Below are 25,394 nucleotides of genomic sequence, written 5' to 3' on the forward strand. Positions count from 1 at the left end.
TAGTTTGGTGTCGTAGTCATACCATGAGTATATTGGATGATTGTAATGTTATTTATGTATTTGTGTGATGTGGCGAGTGTAAGCCAACTATGTACCTTTCCCCTATTATCTATTTACATGGGTTGTTGTGAAGATTACCTTACTTGCGACATTGCTTTCAATGCGGTTATGCCTCTAAGTCGTGCTTCGACACGTAGGAGATATAGCCGCATCGAGGGCGTTATTGTAACCGGGAACTCCCCGAAATTTTCCTCGCCCTCGCTTCTACCATGGTTTTTTCCGTCATGGACGGCCCAAAGAATGTCATGCAGCTGCGTCTTTGGCCCGCCCAGGACGAAGAGCCCATTTTCCGTCATGATTTTTTGTCATAGAAGTAGGAGCCCACCACATGTATGATGATACTGGGTTTTGTCACAATTATCGTCATAGAAGTGTGATATGTATGACAGAATTTTTTTTCGTTCAGCCCAAAATGTCACGGATGTGTCTTTTTTTGTAGTGTTGTCATTTCCTTATGCTCCTTGTTGGGTTCGACACTCTTACTTATCGAAAGGACTACAATAGATCCCTGGGTCATCAAGAAGCTACATCCACTGAAGAGACACGTGGAGCCAGTTACAAAAACATCTTCAAACCTAGTCCTCGACACATAGAGAATTCTGATCTCCCCCGACAATCAAGCAGCCATATACGTCACGTCAAGAAGGCATTAGGGGGTTGTACCATGCCCCGTCTATATCCATTGCAACCTAGAAGGAAGGCCGAAAAGGAAGCCACCGAAGGAGCCGCCAGCAGGCCGCCGACTCCATGACCACCACTCCTTCCTTCCCCATTACAGACTCCATGCTAGGTTGTAATGACTCTTGAACCCCCTTTCAATGTGATGTTACTTGTGTGATCGATTGTTATAGGTGTGACATCTAGTACACATGTCTTTGATGGAAGTAGTGTATCTATGTGTGTCACATTCATGTTAATATTTACCCTTGCAGTAACTTAGTGATTGCAATCGTCCAATCCACTTTCGTAGTTGGGGATGTTCAACTTCCAAGGGGACACATGAGTTGATAGGTAGATTGTGTGATCCGATAGACCTCTGGGTGACATGCTTTGGTATCATGGGAGGATCCCATCTTACCTAGGAGTTATGGTTGTCCATAGGTAGATTATGTTAGTTGTTGCCTATATGTGATGAGAAGTACGACAATTGAGTTGTCTCAATAAGGCGTTGCTTGAGAGACAATGTTATTTGAGGGACCGCCCACCATAAATAGATTATTTGATCGAACAAGGTGATATTGCACATATGTGGAGCGTCGTCATCCAGGTCACTGGATACTACTAACCTCTACCTTGACATCACTTTGCTCATCTAAAACATCGCATTAATCCTTCCTAGTTTATTTATCTATCTAGTCTGGTATTTATTTTACGTTGTACTAGTTTTTTCTTTGAATAGTTTGGATTTATTACCACATGTGTCATGTGGTTTTTACGTTGTATCAGTACTTAGTTTAATTTCCTCTCTTTTGTATTTCCTAGCAATCAATGAGAGTAAACTATTTTCAAACTCTGTTTTGCATGTTGAGTATAATTGCGTCCGTGACGCCATAGATGCGGGGTTGGTAGTTATCTTCATCTAAGATCTTTGTTAGTTTAACACATAAAATGGTAAAAGAGACTTCCCGCAAGTTGTTCTTGACAACAAGTCTGTGCACTTGCAGACATCATCCGTGATGGTTTGATCCATCGATGCAAGCGCCATCGATGATCGATGATCAAATTGAGGTGGGGCTCGTGAGAGACGGGATTGCGGGGTGCCAACCGCGTGTGTGGTGACGGATGGAGGCAAGGGCGCCATGCCGATGTGGGGGTAGCCTAGCGGGGAGAGAGGCCACTGCGCGAGGAAGGAAAATCTTTTACTAAGAAGTTGTTCCGGCTACTCAAAATTGAGAGGCGTCTGACGCTCCTAAAATATGTGAGGAAATAATGCCTTTGAGAGTTCGACTATGTCTGGTTTAACTTCCCAAAAGCGAATCTTTTGAGGAGTTAAGCCATTTTGAGGCTTCAGTTAGAGATACCCTTAGGCTTGACTTTTCATGGATAGGACAGGGCGATACTATGGTCTGCATCAGCATCCCATCCTGTATTTCTTTTAAACAATCACGTGTTCTTTTCTTTAAATAAAAATCTCATGTTCTCGGTCTTTGATCTCCCAGATTCTAAGGGAAATTCCAATCCAAATCATTAAATGTCCGCGGACACTGGGTGTGGTGGAGGCCATCCAACTGAAGTCACCAAATTTTCGCCCCTAGTCCGGCCTCCTCCATTTGGCATGGATATCTAGATCAATAGCAATTTAAGCATACGTTTAAATAGATGCAAACATACAAAATCACAACCAAAAGCACCAGGCGTTTACTAAGTTTTTACATCCAATCTATGGCAAAGGCCCTAAGTCCGGTTGTTCGTCCCAAAGATATCACTCTTCGATCAGCTTGCCACCTTCCATTTGCGCGAAACACTCCAATAGGCTACCATGATACTCTTGCACAATCCTCGCTGCATCACGATCCAACTTCAAGGTCTTCACGAACAACTCATGGAGCCCTCTAAAGTAGCCTTGATCTCAAGCCGCCTCTATTCAAACTTAAGCTTCTTGTTGTGTGCGTCCATGAACATACCAAACCTCTCCACCTTCTTTTCCTCATTTACCTCATTGCGCTTGGCACTTAACTCTTCCTTCTTCACCATGATGTCCTTGAACCTATTCGTTATCTTGGCCGCCACCCCTTCCTGCTTATCCTTCTTCACCTCCCACTTCCCCCTTGGTTCCTAGTCACTTTTGTGGCCGGAGCAATCACTTCATTTGTGGCCATGTAGGTCTTGAGGGAATTGTCAACAAAGGCTTGCAACTTGCTTTGTCCATACAACTTCATCCAACAATGCATAAATAGGAAGTGTTTCTTATCCATATTGTGGTACAATGCACACACATGCGTGCGGGCTATCAAACGAAGACAGTAACATGTTCAACAAGTTGCAACATTGAGAAAATTTAGCCAAATGACCAACACATAGAGCAAAAAGCCACAAAACTTACTTGTTCTTGGAGTGCCACACTACTTGGCCACCGATTGTGCACCTGTTTGTAAAAGCCACAATACTTGTCGATGACCTCCTGGATGTTGTACCATCGACGGCCGAGCGACTTTGCTTTGTGATTATGGATCACCTCTATGTGGTACAGATCGTATCACTTTTGCTCGTGAAACCAATCATGCACACTTTTCTGAAACGTCATGCCCCTTTTAGGCATGCCATGAAACGGATCAATTAGTGGCCAACCACACCACACAGATCAACTCATCCGCCTTGATGGAGCAAATGCGTCCCCTCTTCTTCTTTGGGTCGGCATTCGACATCAAGTAGTCGTTTGGATCCATGTCTAACCGATGGGTGTTCGTGTGATGGGTGCACGTCTCTTGGGTGTCCGGTTGTGGCTGCTCCTCTGGCTTGGAGTCGTCCACTTATCTGTGTTCGTGTCTGTGTCTATCTTCGGCCATTTTCATCATCTCCTCCCTGCTTGGCACAATTGCACTTGGTTGAGACCTTATGGCAAACAGTGACAGAGTAGCGGCGGATGAGAGCTCCACAACTGGTAGCGTGACCGTACAAGCGTCGGCGACTCTGTGAAGACATAGTCGGTGTTGAGGCCGACATGAACGTCACTCGATAGCCGGGGGTGAAGGAGGTCACGGCGGCAGGACTATTGCGTGTCGAGTGGACCGAGCTACTGACAACGTAGTAGTAGGGCGCCTTCGGCCGTGAGGGCCAGGGCTGCGATTGCCTGGGAGGCACCGACCTGGCGTTGCACTTTGGCTTTGGCGGTATGCCTGATCGGCCATCGCAGAATCTTCCACCCTCTTCTTGCCTTCATGCGATGGTTGTTGCATTCCGTGGACTGAATCTTGCGCGCGGCCGCCTCCGGGTCTAGCGGACGACGAATAACGTCATCAGCTCCTCCTGCTGCTCCATCGCGATGGCGGATGGCGGAACGGGGCGTCACGATTGAGGGCGGTGACAATCGAGGCATAGGCAATGGGAAAGGGCGAGCCTTCGGGAGAAATAATGTGTGGGCTCCATTTCTGTTCGATGCTGCTTTGAATGGGTCCATGTCGGTGTCCTACATGACACACGACCGGATGTCCATAAACCTCCCTTCATTTTGGTCCTGGGTTTGGAGAATTTGAACGTCCAAACTGGTCCACACAAATTTGATGACCACCTGATATTTGAATGTGATTTGATGATTCCCGTTGGAGTTCTTTTTTTTTTGAAACGAGACAAAAAACTTGTCATTTTATTAATTAATTAAAAAGAGAAGGTTTCAAAGTACTCTAGCGGACAACAGCCACACGGTGGCAAAAATAAGCAATTACTCATGAGGCAAAATCACATATAATCCCTTGGCACCCGCCTTTACCCGCAACCTAACCTAACCTCTCCTGTGATGACTCTATCCACACCAATCATCGAAGGGGTGGCGTGACCGTTGGAGCTGCCGTGCGGACGAGACCGACTGTGCAAGCAACGGACATGCGTCATGCGAAGATATACTATTGGTGTGATGGCGGTTCTGGCTCGTACTCGTAGGTACGTTGAACTTGATGGGTGGTGCATGCATGGCGGTGCATGTAGCATGGGCAAATTTGACCTGTGAACGAAATCAAATCACAGAATGAACTGCTCGTGAAACTATTTCACGCGGTTGACCTTTTTGTGTAACGCCCGACACGAAGGCGTCACACTACATTGTGCAACGCCTCACAGATAGGCGCTACACGTCTGGCCAACGTTGCACCCCAAACTGCCTAAAAATTGCTAAGTCATTGTGCAGAGCCTACGAGCTAGGCGCTGCACTATATAGTGTGGCGCCTAACTCTCAGGCGCTGCACTAGTGGTTGCACTACAAAATGAAGCAACCACTAGTGCAACGCCTAGAAGCTAGGCGCTACACTGTATAGTGTGGCGCCTAGCTCTCAGGCGCTGCACACTGACTTAGTAATTTTTGGATCACATCGGTGCGACGCTGGCCAGATGTGTAGCGCCTATCTACGAGGCGTTGCACAGTGTAGTGTGACACCTTTGTGTCGGGCGTCACACAAAAAGGTCAGCCGCGTGAAATAATTTCACGGACAGTTCATTCTGTGATTTGATTTTGTCCATAGGTTAAATTTGTCAATTTTTCCTGCAGCGTGCGTGTCCCATTTTGTCTTAGCATGACAGTGTCAATGGCTTTCCGGCCCGCACTCGCTCGTGTTTTGGCCAGGCCAGGCGGGGTACATGATCACAAGTTGATTTGGCTGCCGACGGGACAGGCCGACAGGCGAAAGGGGGGCTTTGCTAGAACCGCGGGGTGCAGCCTGCAGCGTGGCTGTTGGACAAGTTATCTTAACACCCGATCGATGCCTGTGCGATTTCTACCGAGATCTCGACCGAGTTGACAGCGGCCCCAGAAAGCTGGCGTGAAGCACCGAAAGGTACCATCCCTACGGTGCAAATTTGCCAAAAACACATCTACAGTGTATGTATGTCAAAGGGGTCGAGTATGGCGGGCATCGTTGCTCCGGTCACGGTCTACGGGACACAGCCGTCACCTCCAGGGTCACACCTGTCATGTTAGTGCGCTTATTACCCCACCAGGAACTTTCAACGCCAAACGAATTACACCTTTTACCTTGAAGTGAGAACTTTGTAACCCAAGATTCCATGGCTAAATTTGACGTGTCAACTGAAAAAATCGGCAACAATGGTCTCAAATCCGCAAGCTTTCAATAAAAAAAATTGGTAATTTTCAACATAGAATAAGAAAACTTAACCTAAAAATCAAGACTTCCAGCCCACTTTTTTTTAGGTCTTCCAACTCACTTTGACCAGGCAGGAGTATACTAGCTAAATGTCCGTACATTGCCATGAAATGACGACAAAAAAATACATATAGATTGATCTGGGAGGCGAGTAGCGACCTGCAGTAATCTCTGTAAAATGTCCTATTTTTTTGCATAAAACTAAGCATGCAACCAAAAATGTGCGTCTAGTATGTGTCAATGTTATGAACCCCAACATCAATTTCCAGTTTCCGGCCTAGAGGCAACTTGCACCTTGGTCATTCCTCTTTGCAAGACGTCTCTTTTTCCGCCATATGTGTATTATCATTATCGCTTCACTTAGCACCACGTCAATATGATGCGCTTAATTCTCCAACTTTAGGGGTGGTTCCTATTGCCTATTCAATAGATAGATGGCACATGCACATAATAATTTATGTTAATATGAAAAATGAGTCAAAATAATATATATGTAGTAAGCAATTATACTCATCGCAAAATATTGTATAACCAAATTTAGAAGTACTTCTAACAAAGATGTCCATTCTGTTTTGGATTATTCAGTAAACATCAACATATTCTACTTGCTCCCAAAACTTATGTCCATCAATCGCCATATGCACCAGGTCTTCTCCAACTTTGGAAGCTACACCACATGTTCATATTGCATGACAATAATTTGTGTCACCTTCAGCACACTAATATTTGTAAGAGCATATTTTCTGAGGGAAGTGATACCATATACATATCACAAGGATATGGCAGGACAAAAATATTTCTTGAAGATTTTACCTATCCAACGAGGATCTTCACTCTTATTGATAAATTTCAGCCTTGCTTCTTAATTTTTGTCACAAATTTAATATGTGTATATGAGGACACAATGTTCGTCAATAGCTTTAAAATGAGACCAAAATTAACAAAATCGGAGTCTGGATGTCAAAGGCATGACCAATACGGTAACAACCACAACAATTTGCAACGGTTTGAGCTAGGTACAGCCCAAGTTTGGGGTCACTCGGTTGGTCCGGATGGTCCGGGTGGTTGGGATACCCAGTAATTTCAGATAAAGCCCAAGAGGTGAAATTAGGTCAAATACACGGAAAAAAAGATAGGCCAACAAGTATAGGAATAGATCTGTGGATTAGAACCTGCCAAAGCTCACTAGAAACTTTGAATCGAGCCAAATTTGAGGTGGACCTATTTTTGGTGGATTTTTCATATTTGGGCAAGAAAAAACATCAGAAAAATAGAAAGATGGGGGGATTGAGAACGGTGATATAACCAATTTGTGGCAACCTATGCTCTCGTACCAAATGACGCGGGGCTTTGGCGGATCCTCATGTATTGAAAGAGGGGATAGGCGACAAATAAAGAATGTGAGGACAACTAGCGAAGCATACATGGCATAGCAAGAACCAACAACTTATCAATATGCAGGCCTTTGGAACTCGTATCAAAGTCACCAACGCTCTTGCAACCGTTTTCCACACCATAAAGTTGAGATGACTTCTCACAAACACAAGGGAGAGTAAGGGAAAGGGTAGGAAGATTTTTCCATACAAAAAGTAGAGCTCTTATAGCAGCTCCATGATGGGAGGACTTGGATACACCACCATGATAGGTGGACCTGGTCATATCCATGAGGAGACATCTAGGGGGAGGGGGTTGACTTAAGCATTATGTTTAAGCTCCCATATATCTATAATGCATGTGAGTATATATAGCCCCCACCATGAAGCGGTAAGTTGCAAGGAAAAAGGATACATGGGATGTGCCTTCTTCCTGCAAAAATAGTAGGTCGGACAGTCTCACAGATTCAGCTCAGACATTCTGCATGTCGAAGACTCCATGCTTCAACTTCAGGGCACTCTAGTACCAGACGCTTCGGCCCAATGTCAAGGGCACGTGCGAGGATGCTTCGGTTGGGCCCCGAACAGTTTAGCGAACGACGGGGGGGGGGGGGGGGGGGGGGGGGGGGGGGGGGTTGTGTCTCGCGTAGATAGCCCCGAACAGTTTAGCGAACGACGCGCGGGGGTGTGACTGTGTCTCGCGTAGATAGTGCGAGCTAGTAGGTCGCTTCGCTTTGTAGGCAGCTGGTTCGCGGACCGACCCAGTAGCGCTGATGTCATGATAACATCACACACATTTTTTCTTTTCTGTAGTTTATATTTTATATGTTTTGTCCACCCAATAATTTAAAGGTGCTATATCCTTTAAATTATTAGGAGTCAAGTTTGCAGAAGAGTCAGGTATAAACATAAAACACAGTTTTATGACGAGTATCCTTGCAAAATTAAGCATCAAGTTCTAATGCCCATGCATGACTTCCTTTCAGAGACGGAAATTTGTACACAACAGGGAAGCGTATTGCACTGAACGCATTGTGTTTAATATGCATGATATCCACATACCATTTGTACACAGCACGGAAGGTATTCGAACATACGCTACTAATCATCAGAAATTGTCTAGCTAACGCCTCTGGCAGGTCACCGTGCCATATTTCGAGCACAACACTGAGCAGACCTGTACAAGATACTCACAGGATCAGAGAAAGGAAAAGACACTCTTGAAACCAAGGAAAGGTTCTCCAGTTCCACTGCCCTTTGAGCTCGCCAATATATCCTTGCAGTAGTCTTGAATCCTGAGAGGCTGAACTGCGGCTGGAGCTTGGCTCATAGCCTGGAAATCTGGGAAGAGGTTGCTGGAACAGAGTTTGTTCTTCTCCGGCGGGTTGTCCCTTCCACCGGCAAACTGAGCAGAGTCCACGTCAGGAGTTTTGCTCAAGACATTGCTCTTCGCGGATGAGCTGTCCCTTTTAGCTGCAAACTGGAGACTGTTCTCATCAAGAGTTCTGCTCAAGACATTGCTCTTTTCGGATGGGCTGCCCCTTCTGCCTGCAAATTGAAGAGTGCTGTCATCTGGAGGTCTCATCAGGATCTTGCTCTTCTCAGATGGGCTGTCCCTTTTGCCTGCAAATTGATGAGAGTTCTCATCAGCTGCTGTCCACAAGATCTTGGTCTTCTCGGATACGCTGTCAGTTCTGACAGAAAATTGAACAGAGTTTTCGTCTGGAATTCTGCTCAGGCTCTTGCTCTTCTCAGACAGGCTGCCCCTTCTGTCAGCAAATTGAACAGAGTTTTCATCTGGAATTCTATTCAGGCTCTTGCTCTTCTCAAATGGGCTGTAAACTTTCTCTGCAAACAGAGAGCGGCTCTTCTCTGAAGTTCTGCTCAGGATCCTCCGACACTTCTCGGCTGTATTGGTCGGAGAGACTCTAAGCTCGGAATGTTCAGAATCCATTGGTGTGACCTCATTCGCATGCAGGATTCCCTGATCCAAGTTAAACTGGCCCCTCGATGTCTTCATCTTCTTCAGTATCAAAGGTTCATAAGAGCCATCCATCGACTTTGATAGCATCAGTGTTGGAAAATCTCTGGATTTCTTGCGTATGTGATCAAAAATTGTGTTGCTGGTGGCACTTCTGCATTCTGCTTTTGCTGGTTCAGGAAACGACACATCTTGCATATCTAGGAATGCCATAAACATTTCGCTTAGAAAAGTAAATAAAGTAGATCTTGCTGACTGGAGTGCAAGTGAAACAAAGCAGGTATGGTGTTTTCTAGCATCGTGTTACCTCCATTATCTTCTTCAAGCATTAGGTCAAAGCTGGGGACCTCTCTGTAGTCACCAAAATATCACCTCAGAATAATTAATACTCAGAGAATGTTCAAAGAACATGGAAGAAAGATCAAAATCTGACATGTGATCAAAGTTTCAACAAAAGCTGTGAACCATAGCAGTTCTCTGGTGACCTAAGACAACCTTGCAAATATTTGCTTCTAAAGAACCCTAGCGGATATTTTCTGTACTAAACACTAGACTAATGGCCAATCAGGCAAATGTTCTGTTCTCAGCTACACTGATGAATGCAAGCCAATTCTAGAATTCTTGGAGGAGTCCATATAGTTGGTTAAAAACTTACAGTGAAGCCAAGTTGTTAAATGTTCTCGTTCCCGGCATATTGTCAACTTTGTCTGGAACGTTGGCACCATCATCGTCTTCTATAACGCAAACCTCTTTTGATAGTGGGCTCCATCCAATATGAGGTTGAGCTGGACTTGTTTCAGCTGTCCTGGAGCTAACCAAACAAATATCAGCAGGAAGGCTGATCAAGGGTTTTTGCTTTTCTGTCCCATATGCTTTTGTCACATGAAAATCATCCTCCCTGCTGACCACATGCTTCTTGTGGATATCAATACCAACTTCAAAATAAAAATTTATGCACGATATATGTCAGCATAAAATTGTAAAATGACCTTTTATTTGTCAAACAATAATTATCTGTTGGAGACATTACCGTGTTCTTCAAAAATCAGATCTACCTTCAGAGTCACCCTGGCACTCTGGGGGCATGGCACCAAAAGTTTTACAGAATATGGGCTGCATTTAACAAAATAGCCAGTGAGAGTAACTAGGAGCAACTTAGCTTTGGTTTGGGTGTTAGAGAGTATAGCAAGATCCTTGAACGTTGGTATCTGGTTGAGCGATTTTATTCATCTTTGCTATCACTGTGCTATGTTCGTTTGCTGTATCAAACAGAGGTGCTATTTGGTGCTTAGCAGAACAAGTAATAGTCTAACCAAAAAGGTGAGGTTGCTACCAGATTCTGCTACCTGCTAGAATAATCTATTTAAAATACAAATGTAACGAAAAGAATATCTTCCTTGAAGGAGCAACAAAGCATTTGACAATGTACCGACTTATAGCAGTAAAGTTAGAGTTCATTTGCTTGTCTACTTAGATAACAATGGTTCAAATGTTTGCTGAAATAACAGGACTTCAGAAGTATTACCTGGAAAACTCTCGAGCCCTTTAAGGAAGAGTTGAATGATGGCAGGAATAACCAAAATAAAATAAAACCACCCATCAGGAGAAAAAAAAAGACCATAAAGGACACCATCACACCAAGATTATAAAATAAAACCACTGACCTTATTTTCTCATGAAAAAGGATCATATTATCTTCCTCTGAGCCCACAATCTGACAAACAATAGTTTAATATTTTTTAGGTTTAAGCAGTATTGGATGATAAAAAAATAAGCTAAAAGATGTACCATGTCAACATAGTTCTGTTTACTGGATCGAACTGCCTGTGATTGCCGGCTTAGTGTTACAGTAATGGTTGATTTCCCCTGTCTGTTTCCAGCATCCTCAATTTGTACGTCAATTTTTGGTGGTAATGACGACAAGGACTCCTTTATCTGATTTCCAAATGGATAATTTCGTCCCGTCGCACTTTCCAGCTTTCTAGCATCAGCAGTTGCCAGGCTCTCGAAGGAATCAACTCCAGCAGTCTTCAGTGCCTGGGATAGCAGTCGTAAACTCACCAGTTAATTATGCAGTTTTTGTATATAGAGTGCCTAAATTATTATGGTTCAAAATTAATAACCTTTGCTGTAACAATTCCAATTCCAGGAAGTTGTTTGAGTAAAAATAGACTGTTTTCCCAAAGTTTTTGGTCTAGGCATTTTGCAAGGAGCATAGAATTTATGGCAGATCTGTAACTCCTTTTGTATATAAAATATTCTTTCATGCATTTGGCAATCCTACATCCATTTGAGCATATTGAATTTGTTTCCTGCATGCAGAAGTCCAAAAAAATTAGAAGGAATGGAAATAATATTAAAATGTGTTTAAAGTTAAATAAACAACCAACCTGGTTGAGGGATAAATCATGCATTAGGGGGTCCCCAGTTAAACAGTCATTCGCTAATACAAATATTTTATCTTCTCTTGTCTGGATACGCTTCTTCTTTTTTCCATTCTCACTGACAACATGGAATCGAAGCCTCCCCTCTTTATCTGAGTTTATGTCATTTAGAGTTTTCTTCTCATTTCGACGTAATTGGATCCCTTGAAATTCCAGAAGAAGAAAAATCAAATCACTAATTCACTACACAAACTAACTTATTAAAATCAAAATATATAGAGCTGCCTACAAGAAATCTCTGCAGAGTGGCAGATGATATGCAATAAATCTTCCAAACTGCAACATGCAGAAGCTTTGACAATAAGCTTCATCGTGTCAAACTTTAAATAGAATTTTGTCATCAGCCTCCCAGGTTCTGAGTAGAAAGATACATACCAAAAGCGTTATTTGATGTGCAGATGAAATACAGATACATATGCAGCTGATGCAACTGACTGGAACACTGTAACTTCTAAATAGCAGTGAAGTACAATATGTGACGACAAATGAATTCAGGACCACCAGAAAATTAATAGCAGAGTTATAAGATTTGACAATGCATGCCCAACCCTCTGATATTTCTCTGAGTACCTGATACCTTTTCTAATACAACTTCGTATAATAAACTTATCCCATAAGAACTCCAGTATAATGTGGGTATTGCAAAGAGGTGAAAATACAGAAATAATCATTCTTTAATATATAGACATAGAAATGTGGATATTAGTATATTACTGATAATAGTTCCATGTTTTCCAAAAAATAAATTGCAGAAATAGTAAAGCAATAATGTTAGTATTAGAAGGGATACAAGATTATAACCCACTTGGCCAAACATCAGACATAGAAGGGATTTGGAAAAATTGGTGAAACACTTAAGCTTATGCTTTTATAATGAAAGCTGTGGCATATGATGTCATTCGATTGTAATTTTCTTGCAATATGGAAAGTTTACCTAATGGTTTTAGACTGAAACCATCTCCATCTGTCCAAATTAGCCCATACTCACCCAACTCGTGGATCTTCTCAACACATATATCTGTAAATTCAATCCATAAAGATAATTATTTCATGAATTCATGAGAGAACCGTTAAGTCAACAAAGTACACAAAAGATACCTCTCATTTGTTTCTCAAGGAGATCACGAGGAATCCCTCTCTTAATTCCGTAGTGCTCAGGGTTCTAATAATTTATTTTGACATGAATTAGAGCATACATTTAAACGAAAGAGATATAAAGATCAAGAGTAGTACGTTCATGCCTTTTTTATCCTGATGTACAAATATGAGCACTTGAGCCATTCAATTGCCAAAGTTATGTCAGACACTGTCAGCTGAACAATCTCTGCATTTAAATGCTCCACTGCGCATGGCAGCAACCTGGTCATAGTATCTATAATCAGTCAGGAGTTTCAAATGAAGTACCAGGCATGACAGAGTTAAGTTTCAGTTAAAATATCACGTAAGAACTTTTCAACTGAACATAAAAGAACTTACTGAGACTCCACCATTTCACATCCACTGAGAAGGTTCTCATATAGATGGACCTATGAGACAAATTTATGACAGGTTAGACCAAAAACCAGGAAGCATTTTCCTGTCAAGGGTATTTCAGAATTAACAAGAGAGGAAAACAGAGGAAAATTACTGTCTCTCTTCTTGTCATAATTACAACTGTTCCAGTATCATCAAATGGTGGACGGCCAGCCCTTCCACACATCTGTGAATGACCGAAAAAAAAGAGGCTCTGTCAGAAGCAAGGGCATTATCACATACACTGTTTCCTATTTGAAATACAAAATGTAAAATAACTTTGACCGCTGAGTCAAATACATGTTAATTTTAACTAAATATAATAACGCATTACAGGATAACCAAATCAACTTGCATGCATGAAAAATAATTTAGCATATCCAATCATTTGCAGCAACAAGCAAGAACCAACTTATGTTATTCAAAGGAAAGTTAACATATAATAATATATGGATATTAATGAGGCCTGAGCTAAATTTATTAACTTGTCTTTTAAATTTATATTCATTTGTAATCAGGTAAGCAAGTAAAAACACCTTAAGCAACAGGCATATCATTAAGGCTAGAAGAAAAAAAATACATAGCAAATAAATGCCTGGCGGTGCATATCCTTTGTTTATTACAATGCTATTTTGCAGGAGCAACTGAGACTTAATAGCACACCTGAAGCACCATGGATCTCTCATATTCTACATACGAGCCCTTCTCTTTGTTGCTACAAAATGTATGAAAATCAGAAAATATCATAAAAGAACAGAGGGTAGGTAGAATGCTGTCATATTAGAAAAATGGTTCTCACAAAAATTGTGTCGACTTTATCACTACTGTATGTGCAGGTAAGTTGATGCCATGTGCCAAAGTATTTGTCGTGCATAGAATTTGAAGATCACCCTTCAGGAAAAGACCCTCAACAAGACTCCTATCCTTTAAGCAAAGACCACCATTATGAAAACCAACTGAAATTTGGAAATACGACAGCGTCAGTGTAAATTTAGGCAACACCTAACGTGAGTGTCCAGATAACAAAATTAGGAAGGTCATGGGTGCGCAGAGAACAAGATTCAACATGACCTCCATATACGATACAAGACTGCAGCTGCTTGTCACTACAGGTTAAGGAAGCCTCTCGTAGATGTTCATACTGCTGCATAGATTTCATGAATGGATTTGAATAGCCAAGAGACCCCGCAGTTTGTGAGAGGCACTGTGCTGCTTCTTGTGCACCTTTTCTTGTAGAACAGAAAACAAGTGCAGACTTCCCTCTTGAGTGTTGCATCAGTATATCTGTATTCAATATTCGCTTTCTATTTTGATCACTTCAATTTCAATAATGTAACTTATGCACAGTGTAATTGACAGATGGGGAGATATGACTTACCGAATATGAAACTTTGTAGCCTCTGAAAGTTGAAAAAACAAAGAAAATTAAGTTAAAATTTTTGATTCAATACAGTGTCCAACATTATTCAGAAGAAAATGTTGTGCATAGAATATATCTGAATACTCCTTAACACCCCTCCTTAACACCCCCCTCCCCCCCCGGCTATAATTTCGAAAAACAAACATTATTGGATAGGAATTATGCATACCCTCTCGAACAGGAAGTCATTTTTCGCTGGAGCATAACCTAAATAGCACAGTGAAACAATTATTAATTAGGGCAAACATAAAAATGGCTGACAGTACTAAATATCATCAGTGATTTTAATTTCTAATCAAGTTGGTATGGAAAATTCACATGTTCCTGAATTTTTTGCAGCACAAATGTGATGGCCTGGCTTATTAGGGATGATAGACTACTCATATCAATAAGGAATTCCTTCTTTTCCGGGAGCCCATTCGGACAGAACTCCAAAGTTAAGCGTGCTCAGCTTGGAGTAGTGTCAGGATGGGTGACCGACCGGGAAGTTGCTCTCGGGTTGCTCTCGGGTGTGCACGAGTGAGGACAAAGTGCGCAGAAAAGACAAGTATTGATCTGTGGGGCCAGTCTAGATCCTGCCAGGAGTAACGACCACCGGCGGGTGTGTCCGGGGCGTTACAACAAAGTACAGATTTATTTGAAATTATTTTATGACTGGTAAAATTTGCGCCCCTTCAGTGCAGGATGGACTCAGTCATGAATGAGTAATGTTTTCTTGCTTTAACACAATTAAATCAGAACTTGAAGCACATGGTATGCAAAGCTTTCAAAATAATTGATAAGAACTGGAAGGGTTATCAATTCTTGAAGGCAAGGCAATAAAGAATATATCAAGCATTACTTTCACTATGTTGTACCAGTACAACAGTTGGCCTAGAGCATAAGAAAGTTCAAGTAGCTTCATTATAAACAATCTTATGGGTTGCCAAAGTACAGTGTCAATCTTTCTTATGCACTCATATGCTCATCCATATTCTAAAATAGCGAGAAGCCTGAATCATACCAAGAACTTTGGTTGTCAACTTCACTGGCCGCATCTCTTCTCCAAATCTGCAAAAGGAAAATTCAGTAGCAGTATCTCATATTATCTATGAGGAACTTGCTTTAGTTACCTTTTGATTCCTTCAGGAGGTGCTAGGAGCCATTCCGCTGTAATTTCACAAAGTTAATACATAAGTTTCTTCCCCACAGGATAATGTGGTTAATTGTACATGGTCGACATAATTCACGTTTCTACTAACCTATATCCTCAGCATTAGAGATAGTTGCAGAAACTGCTATGAATCGAACATTTGCCAATGGAGCAGATTTCATGTTGCCAAGTCGAGAAAGCATTTTTATTCTACTGACCACCGCTTCCAAGGCAGCTCCACGTGGATCATTGAGAAGATGAACTTCATCAATAAGGACCAGAGCAATATCACTGAAGAAACCCAATCCTCCATCCCTTACTCCATGACGGCTCATAGAATCGAACTTCTGCATGCAAATGTTGGTTAAAAGAAATAGGGAAATAGTTTGCAGAAGCAGAGGTTTATTTAGATCATAATAAGAAGCAAAACAAGTAGTGACATATACCTCAGGAGTGGTGAGGATCAAATCGGAATCATGTATGGCCTTCTTGTTAAAGAATTCACTATCACCAGTCATCTCCAAGCAATTTATCCCCAACGAGCCCAGCTTCACTTTCCAGTCGCGCATCTTCTCCTGCACCAACGCCTTCATGGGAGCGATATAGATCTAACCGCGCAACCCCAGTGAAGCACGGAGTGGAAATTACGATTAGTGTCCTAGCTAGACTCCCGATCTTAGCCCCAACGTTGTTTGAGAAAAGCTAGTCAGCACGTACTGTTTTCAGAGTTCCTTTTAGCAGATTGAACCACCAGTCCGTTGTGAGGAACCTCGAGAGGAGCCTCAGAATGCAAAGCTCAAACAGTACGGTCTTGCCACTCCCAGTAGGCGCAGAGACAACCATGTTTACATCCGAGAGGAAGCACACAGGGAAGCACTCGCTCTGCAAGGAGTTGAAGTACCTGCAGAGAAGACACAACGGAAGGAACTATGAATATCATCCCAACTCCATCATGCCACAGAGCAGTCCAAATTCCACCCCGCAGTGATGCCCAATTTTCCGCCATGACGAAGCTATTAGCCTACCAGTTTAGCCTCATACCCCACGAGGCTACTCAAAATCTCAAGCCACTGAATACTATCCGTGCGCGATCGTGCAGCCAAACGGAATGTTGCAGATGGACAATGTATATAGAAACAAAAAGACAACCACGGAGTTAGATGGGCGTATGCATCGCCACGCACGAACCTGAACCCAAACACGGGGCGGAACGGCGGGGGCAGGTCGGAGACACAGCGCAGCGCGTACGAGTCGCCGAGAGGCCCCATGGCGGCCATCGTCAACCTCCTGCAGAAACCGAGCGATCGGAGGTGAGGAATCCGGCACGAGGAGTATCGTCGAGCACTTGGCGCGCGCCACGATGGGAGCCGAATCGCCTTAGGATTTCCCGGCCGGATCGAGCGGCACGAGCGAGGTAGGAGACGAGAAGGGGAGGAGGAGACTTACCAGATGGTGGAAGTGGAGGTGGAAGTGGAATTCAGGTGCTGGGTTCGACGGGAGCGAGAGCGGAGTGGCTGCTTCGCGAACGGAAGGAGATGGCGACCGAAGAGAGGAGGGCGGGGAAGCCAGGGGTATGCAGATGCTTGCGGTGGTGTCTCGAGAAGGAGAGGCCCCAGCCGTTGTGATTCAAAGTTTTAAACGGTGTCGTGGATTTGTGTTCGCCGAATGCCGGAATCCCGGTGTTCACGGCCTCACAAGGAGCAGCAAGTACCGGATCATTCATTTTTATTATTTTGATTTAAGTTTTTTTTAACATAGTATAAACACGGACGCTCATACACTCGTCTCTATAAATACTCTATGAGAGCATCTACAACCGTCAACCGAGCCCTCAAAACCGCCCTAAATGTCTGGGCGGGCTGCCCTACACACAACATCCAACCGAACATCCGAGCTATAAGGTGACCTCATATGGGCTGGATATGGCGAGGCCCGGACACGTCCAAGGACTGCCGCCACGTCGGATCGATATTTATTGCATCATGTTTTTATATCAATATTTATGGCATTATGGACTGTTATTACACATTATATCACAATCTTTATGTTTTTTTCTTATTTTATAAGGTTTACATGAAGAGAGAGAATGCCTGCAGCTGAAATTCTGGACTGAAAAAGAAGCAAATATTAGAGACATATTCTGCACAACTCCAAAAGTCTTGAAACTTCACGAAGAATATTTTTTGGAATGTATAAAAAATATTGGGCGAAGAAAGCACTAGAGGAGGGCCACCTGCCAGCCACAAGGATGGAGGGCGCGACCCCGTCCTTGTGGGCCCCCTGGCAGGTCCCCGACGCCCATCTTCTACTATATGGTGTGTTTTGACCTAAAAAATCAGAAGAAACTTGGGCAGAACCAATCTAGGGCTCTGGCGGAGCTGTTCTGCCGGGGAAACTTCCCTTCGGGAGGGGGAAATCGAAGCCATCATTATCACCAACGATCCTCTCATCAAGAGGGGGTCAATCTCCATCAACATCTTCACGAGCACCATCTCCTCTCAAACCGTAGTTCACCTCTTGTATCCGATTTCTGTCTCAAAACCTCAGATTGATACCTGTGGGTTGCTAGTAGTGTTGATCACTCCTTGTAGTTGATGAAAGTTGGTTTATCCGGTGAAAGATTATATTTTCAGATCTTTAATGATAATTAATACTTCTCTGATCTTGATCATGAATATGCTTTCTGAGTAGTTACGTTTGTTTCTGGGGATATGGGAGAAGTCTTGTTATAAGTAATCATGTGAATTTGGTATTTGTTCGATATTTTGATGAGATGTATGTTGTCTCTCCTCTAGTGCTTTTATGTGAACGTCGACTACATGACACTTCACCATCATTTGGGCCTAGGAGAAGGCATTGGTAAGTAATAAGTAAATGATGGGTTGCTAGAGTGACAAAAGCTTAAACCCAAGTTTATGCGTTGCTTCATAAGGGGCTGATTTGGATCCATATGTTTCATGCTATGGTTAGGTTTACTTTAATTTTTCTTTCGTAGTTGCGGATGCTTGCGAGAGGGGTTAATCATAAGTGGGAGGTTTGTCCAAGGAAGGGCAGCACCCATCACCGGTCCACCCACATATTAAATTATTAAAGTAACGAACGTGAATCATATGAGCATGATGAAAACTAGCTTGACAGTAATTCCCATGTGTCCTCGGGAGCGCTTTGGATGTGTTTAGACAAATCTAAGATAAGAATTTTGGGACGGAGGGAGTATAAGAGTTCGTCCAGGCTTGTCCTTTGCTACAAAAAGGATTGGGCCACCTTGCTGCACCTTAGTTACTATTGTTACTTGTTACCCGTTACGAATTATCTTATCACACAACTATCTGTTATCGATAATTTTAGTGCTTGCAGAGAATACCATGCTGAAAACTGCTTGTTATTTCCTTCTGCTCCTCGTTGGGTTCGACACTCTTACTTATCAAAAGGACTACGACACTCCCTATACTTGTGGGTCATCAAGACTGTTTTCTGGCGCCATTGCCGGGGAGTGAAGCGCCTTTGGTAAGTGGAATTTGGTAAGGAAACATTTATATAATGTGCTGAAATTTACTGTCACTTGTTACTATGGAAAATAATCCTTTGAGGGGCTTGTTCGGGGTATATTCACCTCGACCGGAAGAGCAAAGAGTTGCTCCTCAACCTACTACACCTACTGAAAATATTTATTATGAAATTCCTTTGGGTGTGATAGAGAAAATGCTAGCTAATCCTTATGCAGGAGATGGAACATTACATCCTGATATGCACCTAATCTATGTGGATGAAAATTGTGGATTATTTAAGCCTGCAGGTATGTCTGAGAATGTTGTCAAGAAAAATGTCTTCCCTTTATCTTTGAAGGGAAAGACATTGACATGGTATAGGCTATGTGATGATATTGGATATTGGAACTAGAACCGATTGAAATTGAAATTTCATCAGAAGTTTTATCCTATGCATCTGGTTCATCGTAATCGGAATTATATATATAAATTTAGGCCTCGTGAAGGAGAAAGTATCGCTCAAGCTTTAGGAAGGCTTAAGTCAATGTTATATTTGTGACGCCCCCGATTTGACCGTACACTAATCATGCACGCAAATGTGTACGATCAAGATCAGGAACTCACGGGAAGATATTACAACACAACTCTAGACACAAATTAAAATAATACAAGCTTTATATTACAAGCCAGGGGCCTCGAGGGCTCGAATACAAGAGCTTAATCATAGACGAGTCAGCGGAAGCAACAATATCTGAGTACAGACATAAGATAAACAAGTATTCCTTAAGAAGGCTAGCATAAACAGGGATACGGATCGAAAGAGGCGCAGGCCTCCTGCCTGGGATCCTCCTAAACTACTCCTGGTCATCGTCAGCGGGCAGCACGTAGTAGTAGGCACCTCCGGTGTAGTAGGAGTTGTCGTCGAAGGTGGCGTCTGGCTCCTGGGCTCCAATATCTGGTTGCGACAACCAGGCAGAAGGGATAGGGGGAAAAGAGGGAGAAAGCAACCGTGAGTACTCATCCAAAATTGTGACGCCCCCGATTCAATCGTACACTAATCATACACACAAACGTGTACGATCAAGATTAGGGACTCACGGGAAGATATCACAACACAACTCTACAAATAAAAATAAGTCATACAAGCATCATATTACAAGCCAGGGGCCTCGAGGGCTCGAATACAAGAGCTCGACCATAGACGAGTCAGCGGAAGCAACAATATCTGAGTACAGACATAAGTTAAACAAGTTTGCCTTAAGAAGGCTAGCACAAACTGGGATACAGATCGAAAGAGGCGCAGGCCTCCTGCCTGGGATCCTCCTAACTACTCCTGGTCGTCGTCAGCGGGCATCACGTAGTAGTAGGCACCTCCGGTGTAGTAGGAGTCGTCGTCGACGGTGGCGTCTGGCTCCTGGGCTCCAACATCTGGTTGCGACAACCAGGTAGAAGGGATAGGGGGAAAAGAGGGAGAAAGCAACCGTGAGTACTCATCCAAAGTACTCACAAGCAAGGAGCTATACTACATATGCATGGGTATCAAATGGAGTAAGGGTATCATATGTGGACTGAACTGCAGAATGCCAGAATAAGAGGGGGATAACTAATCCTTTCAAAGACTACGCTTCTGACAGCCTCCGTCTTGCAACATGTAGAAGAGAGTAGACTGAAGTCCTCCAAGTAGCATCGCATAGCATAATCCTAACCGATGATCCTCCCCTCGTCGCCCTGTGAGAGAGCGATCACCGGTGGTATCTGGCACTTGGAAGGGTGTGTTTTATTAAGTATCCGGTTCTAGTTGTCATAAGGTCAAGGTACAACTCCAAGTCGTCCTGTTACCGAAGATCACGGCTATTCGAATAGATTAACTTCCCTGCAGGGGTGCACCACATACCCCAACACGGTCGATCCCATTTGGCTGGACACACTTTCCAGGGTCATGCCCGGCCTCGGAAGATCAACACGTCGCAGCCCCACCTAGACCAACAGAGAGGTCAGCACGCCGGTCTAAACCTAAGCGCACAGGGGTCTGGGCCCATCGCCCTTAGCACACCTGCACGTTGCGTACGCGGCCGGAAGCAGAACTAGCCCCCTTAATACAAGAGCAGGCTTACGTTCCAATCCGGCGTGCGCCACTCAGTCGCTGACGACACGAAGGCTTCGGCTGATACCACGACGTCGGGATACCCATAACTACTCCCGCGTAGATGGTTAGTGCGTATAGACCAAATGGCCAAACTCAGATCAAATACCCAGATCTCGTTAAGTGTGTTAAGTATCCGCGAACGTCGACCAGGGCCAGGCCCACCTCTCTCCTAGGTGGTCGGAACCTGCCCTGTCGCTCCGCCTCAAAGATCCACTCGCGGGTGCTCCTCAAGCCGACCCGTCTTTAGTCACCACATGTATCATGTATAAAGTATATAGTATATACCCGTGATCAACTCCCGAGTGATCACGGCCCGATAGTATAGCATGGCAGACGGACAAGGATGTAGGGCCACTGATGATAAACTAGCATCCTATACTAAGCATTAGGATTGCAGGTAAAGGTAACAACAGTAGTAGCAAGGACAGGCTATGCATCAGGATAGGATTAACGGGAAGCAGTAACATGCTACACTACTCTAATGCAAGCAGTATAGAGAAGAGTAGGCGATATCTGGTGATCAAAGGGGGGGCTTGCCTGGTTGCTCTGGCAAGAGAGAGTGGTCGTCAACTCCGTAGTCGTACTGGGTAGCAGCGGCGTCGGTCTCGGTGTCTAGCGAGAGAAGAGGGGGAAGAAACAATAAATATAATGCAAACAAATGCATGACGATGCATGACATGACAAGTATCGGTGCTAGGGGTGCCCTATCGCGGTATGAGGTGATACCGGTGAAGGGGGGAAACATCCGGGAAAGTATCCCCGGTGTTTCGCGTTTTCGCACAGATGAAACAGAGGGGGAAAATTGCGTGTTTGCTATGCTAGGGATGCGTGGCGGATAAACGGGCTGCGTATTCAAATTCGTCTCGTCGTTCTGAGCAACTTTCATGTACAAAGTTTTTCCATCCGAGCTACGGTTTATTTTATTAATTACAAAAGGTATTTAAATAATTGTTTTCACTATTGTTTTAATTGTTTTAGGGCCTTTAAACATTTTATAGAAGTTTGGTTTCTCCACCATAATTACCTATGTATTATTTGGTTCTCTCCGAACATTTAACTTTTAATATTTGAAAACTTTTATTGTTTGCTCGATTTTGAATTTGAAATTCGAACTAGGTTCCGAACTAACGCGAGTTTATCCACAGTAACCGAGGTGACGTGGCATCATTAGTGGGGATTACTGTAGCTTAATTACCCGGGCGTCACAAAAATACTCGCAAGCAAGGAGCTATACTACATATGTATGCATTGGTATCAACTGAAATAAGGCTATTATACGTGGACTGAACTGCAGAAAGCCGGGATAAGGGGGGATAGCTAGTCCTTTCGAAGACTACGCTTCTGGCAGCCTCCGTCTTGCAGCATGTAGAAGAGAGTAGACTGAAGTCCTCCAAGTATCATCACATAGCATAATCCTACCCGGCGATCCTCTCTTCGTTGCCCTGTTAGAGAGCGATCACCGGTTGTATCTGGCACTTGGAAGGGTGTGTGTTATTAAATATCCGGTTCTAGTTGTCATAAGGTCAAGGTACAACTCCAAGTCGTCCTGTTACTGAAGATCACGGCTATTTGAATAGATTAACTTCCCTGCAGGGGTGCACCACATATTCCAACACGCTCGATCCCATTTGGCCGGACACACTTTCCTGGGTCATGCCCGGCCTCGGAAGATCAACACGTCGCAGCCCTACCTAGGCACAACAGAGAGGTCAGCACGCCGGTCTAAATCCTATGGCGCAGGGGTCTGGGCCCATCGCCCATTGCACACCTGCACGTCGCGTACGTGGCCGGAAGCAGAACTAGCTCCCTTAATACAAGAGCAGGCTTACGGTCCAATCCGGCGCGCGCCACTCAGTCGCTGACGTCACGAAGGCTTCGGCTGATACCATGACGTCGAGTGCCCATAACTGTCCCCGCGTAGATGGTTAGTGCGTATAGGTCAATAGCCAGACTCAGATCAAATACCAAGATCTCGTTAAACGTGTTAAGTATCCGCGAACACCGACCAGGGCCAGGCCCACCTCTCTCCTAGATGGTCTCAACCTGCCCTGTCGCTCCGCCACAAAGTAACAGTCGGGGGCCGTCGAGAACCCAGGCCCACCTCTACCGGGATGGAGCCACCTGCCCCTTCAGCCCCCAACTCCGAACAGTACCACAGGTAATGTAACTGTGTAAAGTATATAGTATATGTCCGTGATCACCTCCCGAAGTGATCACGGCCCAGTAGTATAGCATGGCAGACAGGCAAGAGTGTAGGGCCACTGATGGAACACTAGCATCCTATACTAAGCAGTAGGATAGCAGGTAATGGTAACAACAGTAGTAGCAATGACAGGCTATGCATCAGGATAGGAATAACGGAAAGCAGTAACATGCTACACTACTCTAATGCAAGCAGTATAGAGAAGAGTAGGCGATATCTGGTGATCAAAGGGGGGCTTGCCTGGTTGCTCTGGCAAGAAGGAGGGGTCATCTTCGATGTAGTCGAACACACGGACATCGACAACGGTCTCGGAGTCTAACGAAAAGGAGTAATGGAGAGGGAACACAATAAATAACAGAGCAATCAAATGTAACACAAAGCAAGATGTGGCAATACGTTGTGCTAGGGGTGACCTAACGGAGGGATAGGCGATACCGGCGAAGGGGGGAAACATCCGGGGAAGTATTCCCATTGTTTCGCGTTTTCGGATAGATGAACCGGAGAGGGAAAGTTGCGTGTTCGCTATGATAGGGACGTGTGACGGACGAACGGATTGCGTATCCGGATTCGTCTCGTCTTTCTGAGCAACTTTCATGTAGAAAACATTTTCATCCGAGTTACGGATTATTTTCTACGAATTTCCAAAGTTTAAAAGGTTTTTTTAATTTATTTAATTCGAATATAAATAGTGAAATGTTTTTTTAACTCAGCAGGGGCTAGTCACACTCAATGACAGATGGGGTCAAGGAACTGGGTTGACTCAGTCAACACTTTTACTAGTCAACCAATGAACAGCGCATTGGGCCCTACTTGTCATTGGCACAAACTATTGATTAGGCTTTTTGAACAAAAGGGGCCACATGTCATCTATACATAGACTATTCTAGTCATTAATTAACACCTAGTAGTACTAATCTAAGCAAGGACCGGCCACTACTCCGGCCATGTGCACGACGCACACACAGCACACACAAGTTAGTAGGCTAGGAGTTATCAACATAAGATGTCATTTTGTGATTTTTGTAGGATTTAATTCAGGCAACTTTTGAATTTGGTCCAATGGAAAGAATTGAACCCTGTCAAGTGTACTACACACCCCTATAAATATTTCTCATAATAAAATTTGTTTTGCTGTTGTTTTGCAACTACACAAAGGGCTAATCAGTGTTACAGCAGCAGAGCTAGCCAGCGCTACAGTAACATTCAGCAGCTACAGTAGTATTAAGCAAAGCAGTAGCGACAGGAGCTCGGCGACGCGAGCGGGGCGCAGCGACCGGCCGAAACGTGGGCAGCGCGGGCGCGGGGCAGGCGCGGGACTCGGCCAAGAGCGGCTGGGCACGCACGAGCGTGGCCCGGTGAGCAGCAATACGCAGCAGCAGACATGCGACGGTCTCGGGCGAGCTCGAGGTTGAGTGCAGGGGAGCATGGCAAGGTAAGTTGGGGCGGAGTTGGCCTCCTGGGAGTGTGCCGAGCACATCTATGTGCTCGGTTGAGCCGAATAGCGGCGACGACGGGCACGGCCGCGGAGGCGAGCTCCGGACACGGGGAGCAGCTAGGCTACGGGCGTGGAAAAGATGCGCGAAGAGAGGGGAAGAAGCGGCGCTCACCGGGTGGCTCAAGGTGGCCGGCGAAAGATTAGGAGCGCAGAGGCGAGGTGGATCAACGTGGTTGCAGCGGCGTCGATCGACGGAAGGGCGCGAGGCGATTGAGGAGTTGTGCTGCTCCCTGTGACGAAGTAGAGCGCCATGGTGAAGGAGTCGAGGTCGCCGGAGCTCCTGAACCGGTCGCGGTGATGGGTGGACGCCGGTGGCCGCGTCAGTGGCAG

At 44.3% G+C, this 25,394-nt stretch overlaps 1 protein-coding gene across 1 annotated transcript; it reads right to left on the reverse strand.

The window, feature by feature from the left end:
- Positions 1 to 8,173: 8,173 nt before the first annotated feature.
- LOC125551392 (ATP-dependent DNA helicase MER3 homolog) lies at positions 8,174 to 17,358 on the reverse strand. The gene is made up of 27 exons (XM_048714609.1): positions 17,179 to 17,358; positions 16,921 to 17,019; positions 16,450 to 16,633; positions 16,179 to 16,340; positions 15,842 to 16,079; positions 15,713 to 15,749; positions 15,604 to 15,650; positions 14,770 to 14,807; positions 14,559 to 14,580; positions 14,252 to 14,464; positions 13,980 to 14,136; positions 13,844 to 13,895; positions 13,296 to 13,367; positions 13,145 to 13,194; positions 12,910 to 13,027; positions 12,767 to 12,830; positions 12,603 to 12,686; positions 11,898 to 12,023; positions 11,615 to 11,811; positions 11,348 to 11,536; positions 11,013 to 11,261; positions 10,889 to 10,938; positions 10,750 to 10,767; positions 10,255 to 10,337; positions 9,880 to 10,159; positions 9,532 to 9,575; positions 8,174 to 9,424 (listed from the first exon to the last, which is right to left on the reverse strand). The coding sequence occupies exons 2-27, from the start codon at positions 17,007 to 17,009 to the stop codon at positions 8,442 to 8,444; spliced, it is 3,846 nt and encodes a 1,281-aa protein (XP_048570566.1). The 5' UTR covers positions 17,010 to 17,019; positions 17,179 to 17,358; the 3' UTR covers positions 8,174 to 8,441.
- Between the last annotated feature and the right edge of the window lie 8,036 nt (positions 17,359 to 25,394).

Source organism: Triticum urartu, chromosome 4 (assembly GCF_003073215.2).
Source record: "Triticum urartu cultivar G1812 chromosome 4, Tu2.1, whole genome shotgun sequence".
NCBI lineage: Eukaryota > Viridiplantae > Streptophyta > Magnoliopsida > Poales > Poaceae > Triticum > Triticum urartu.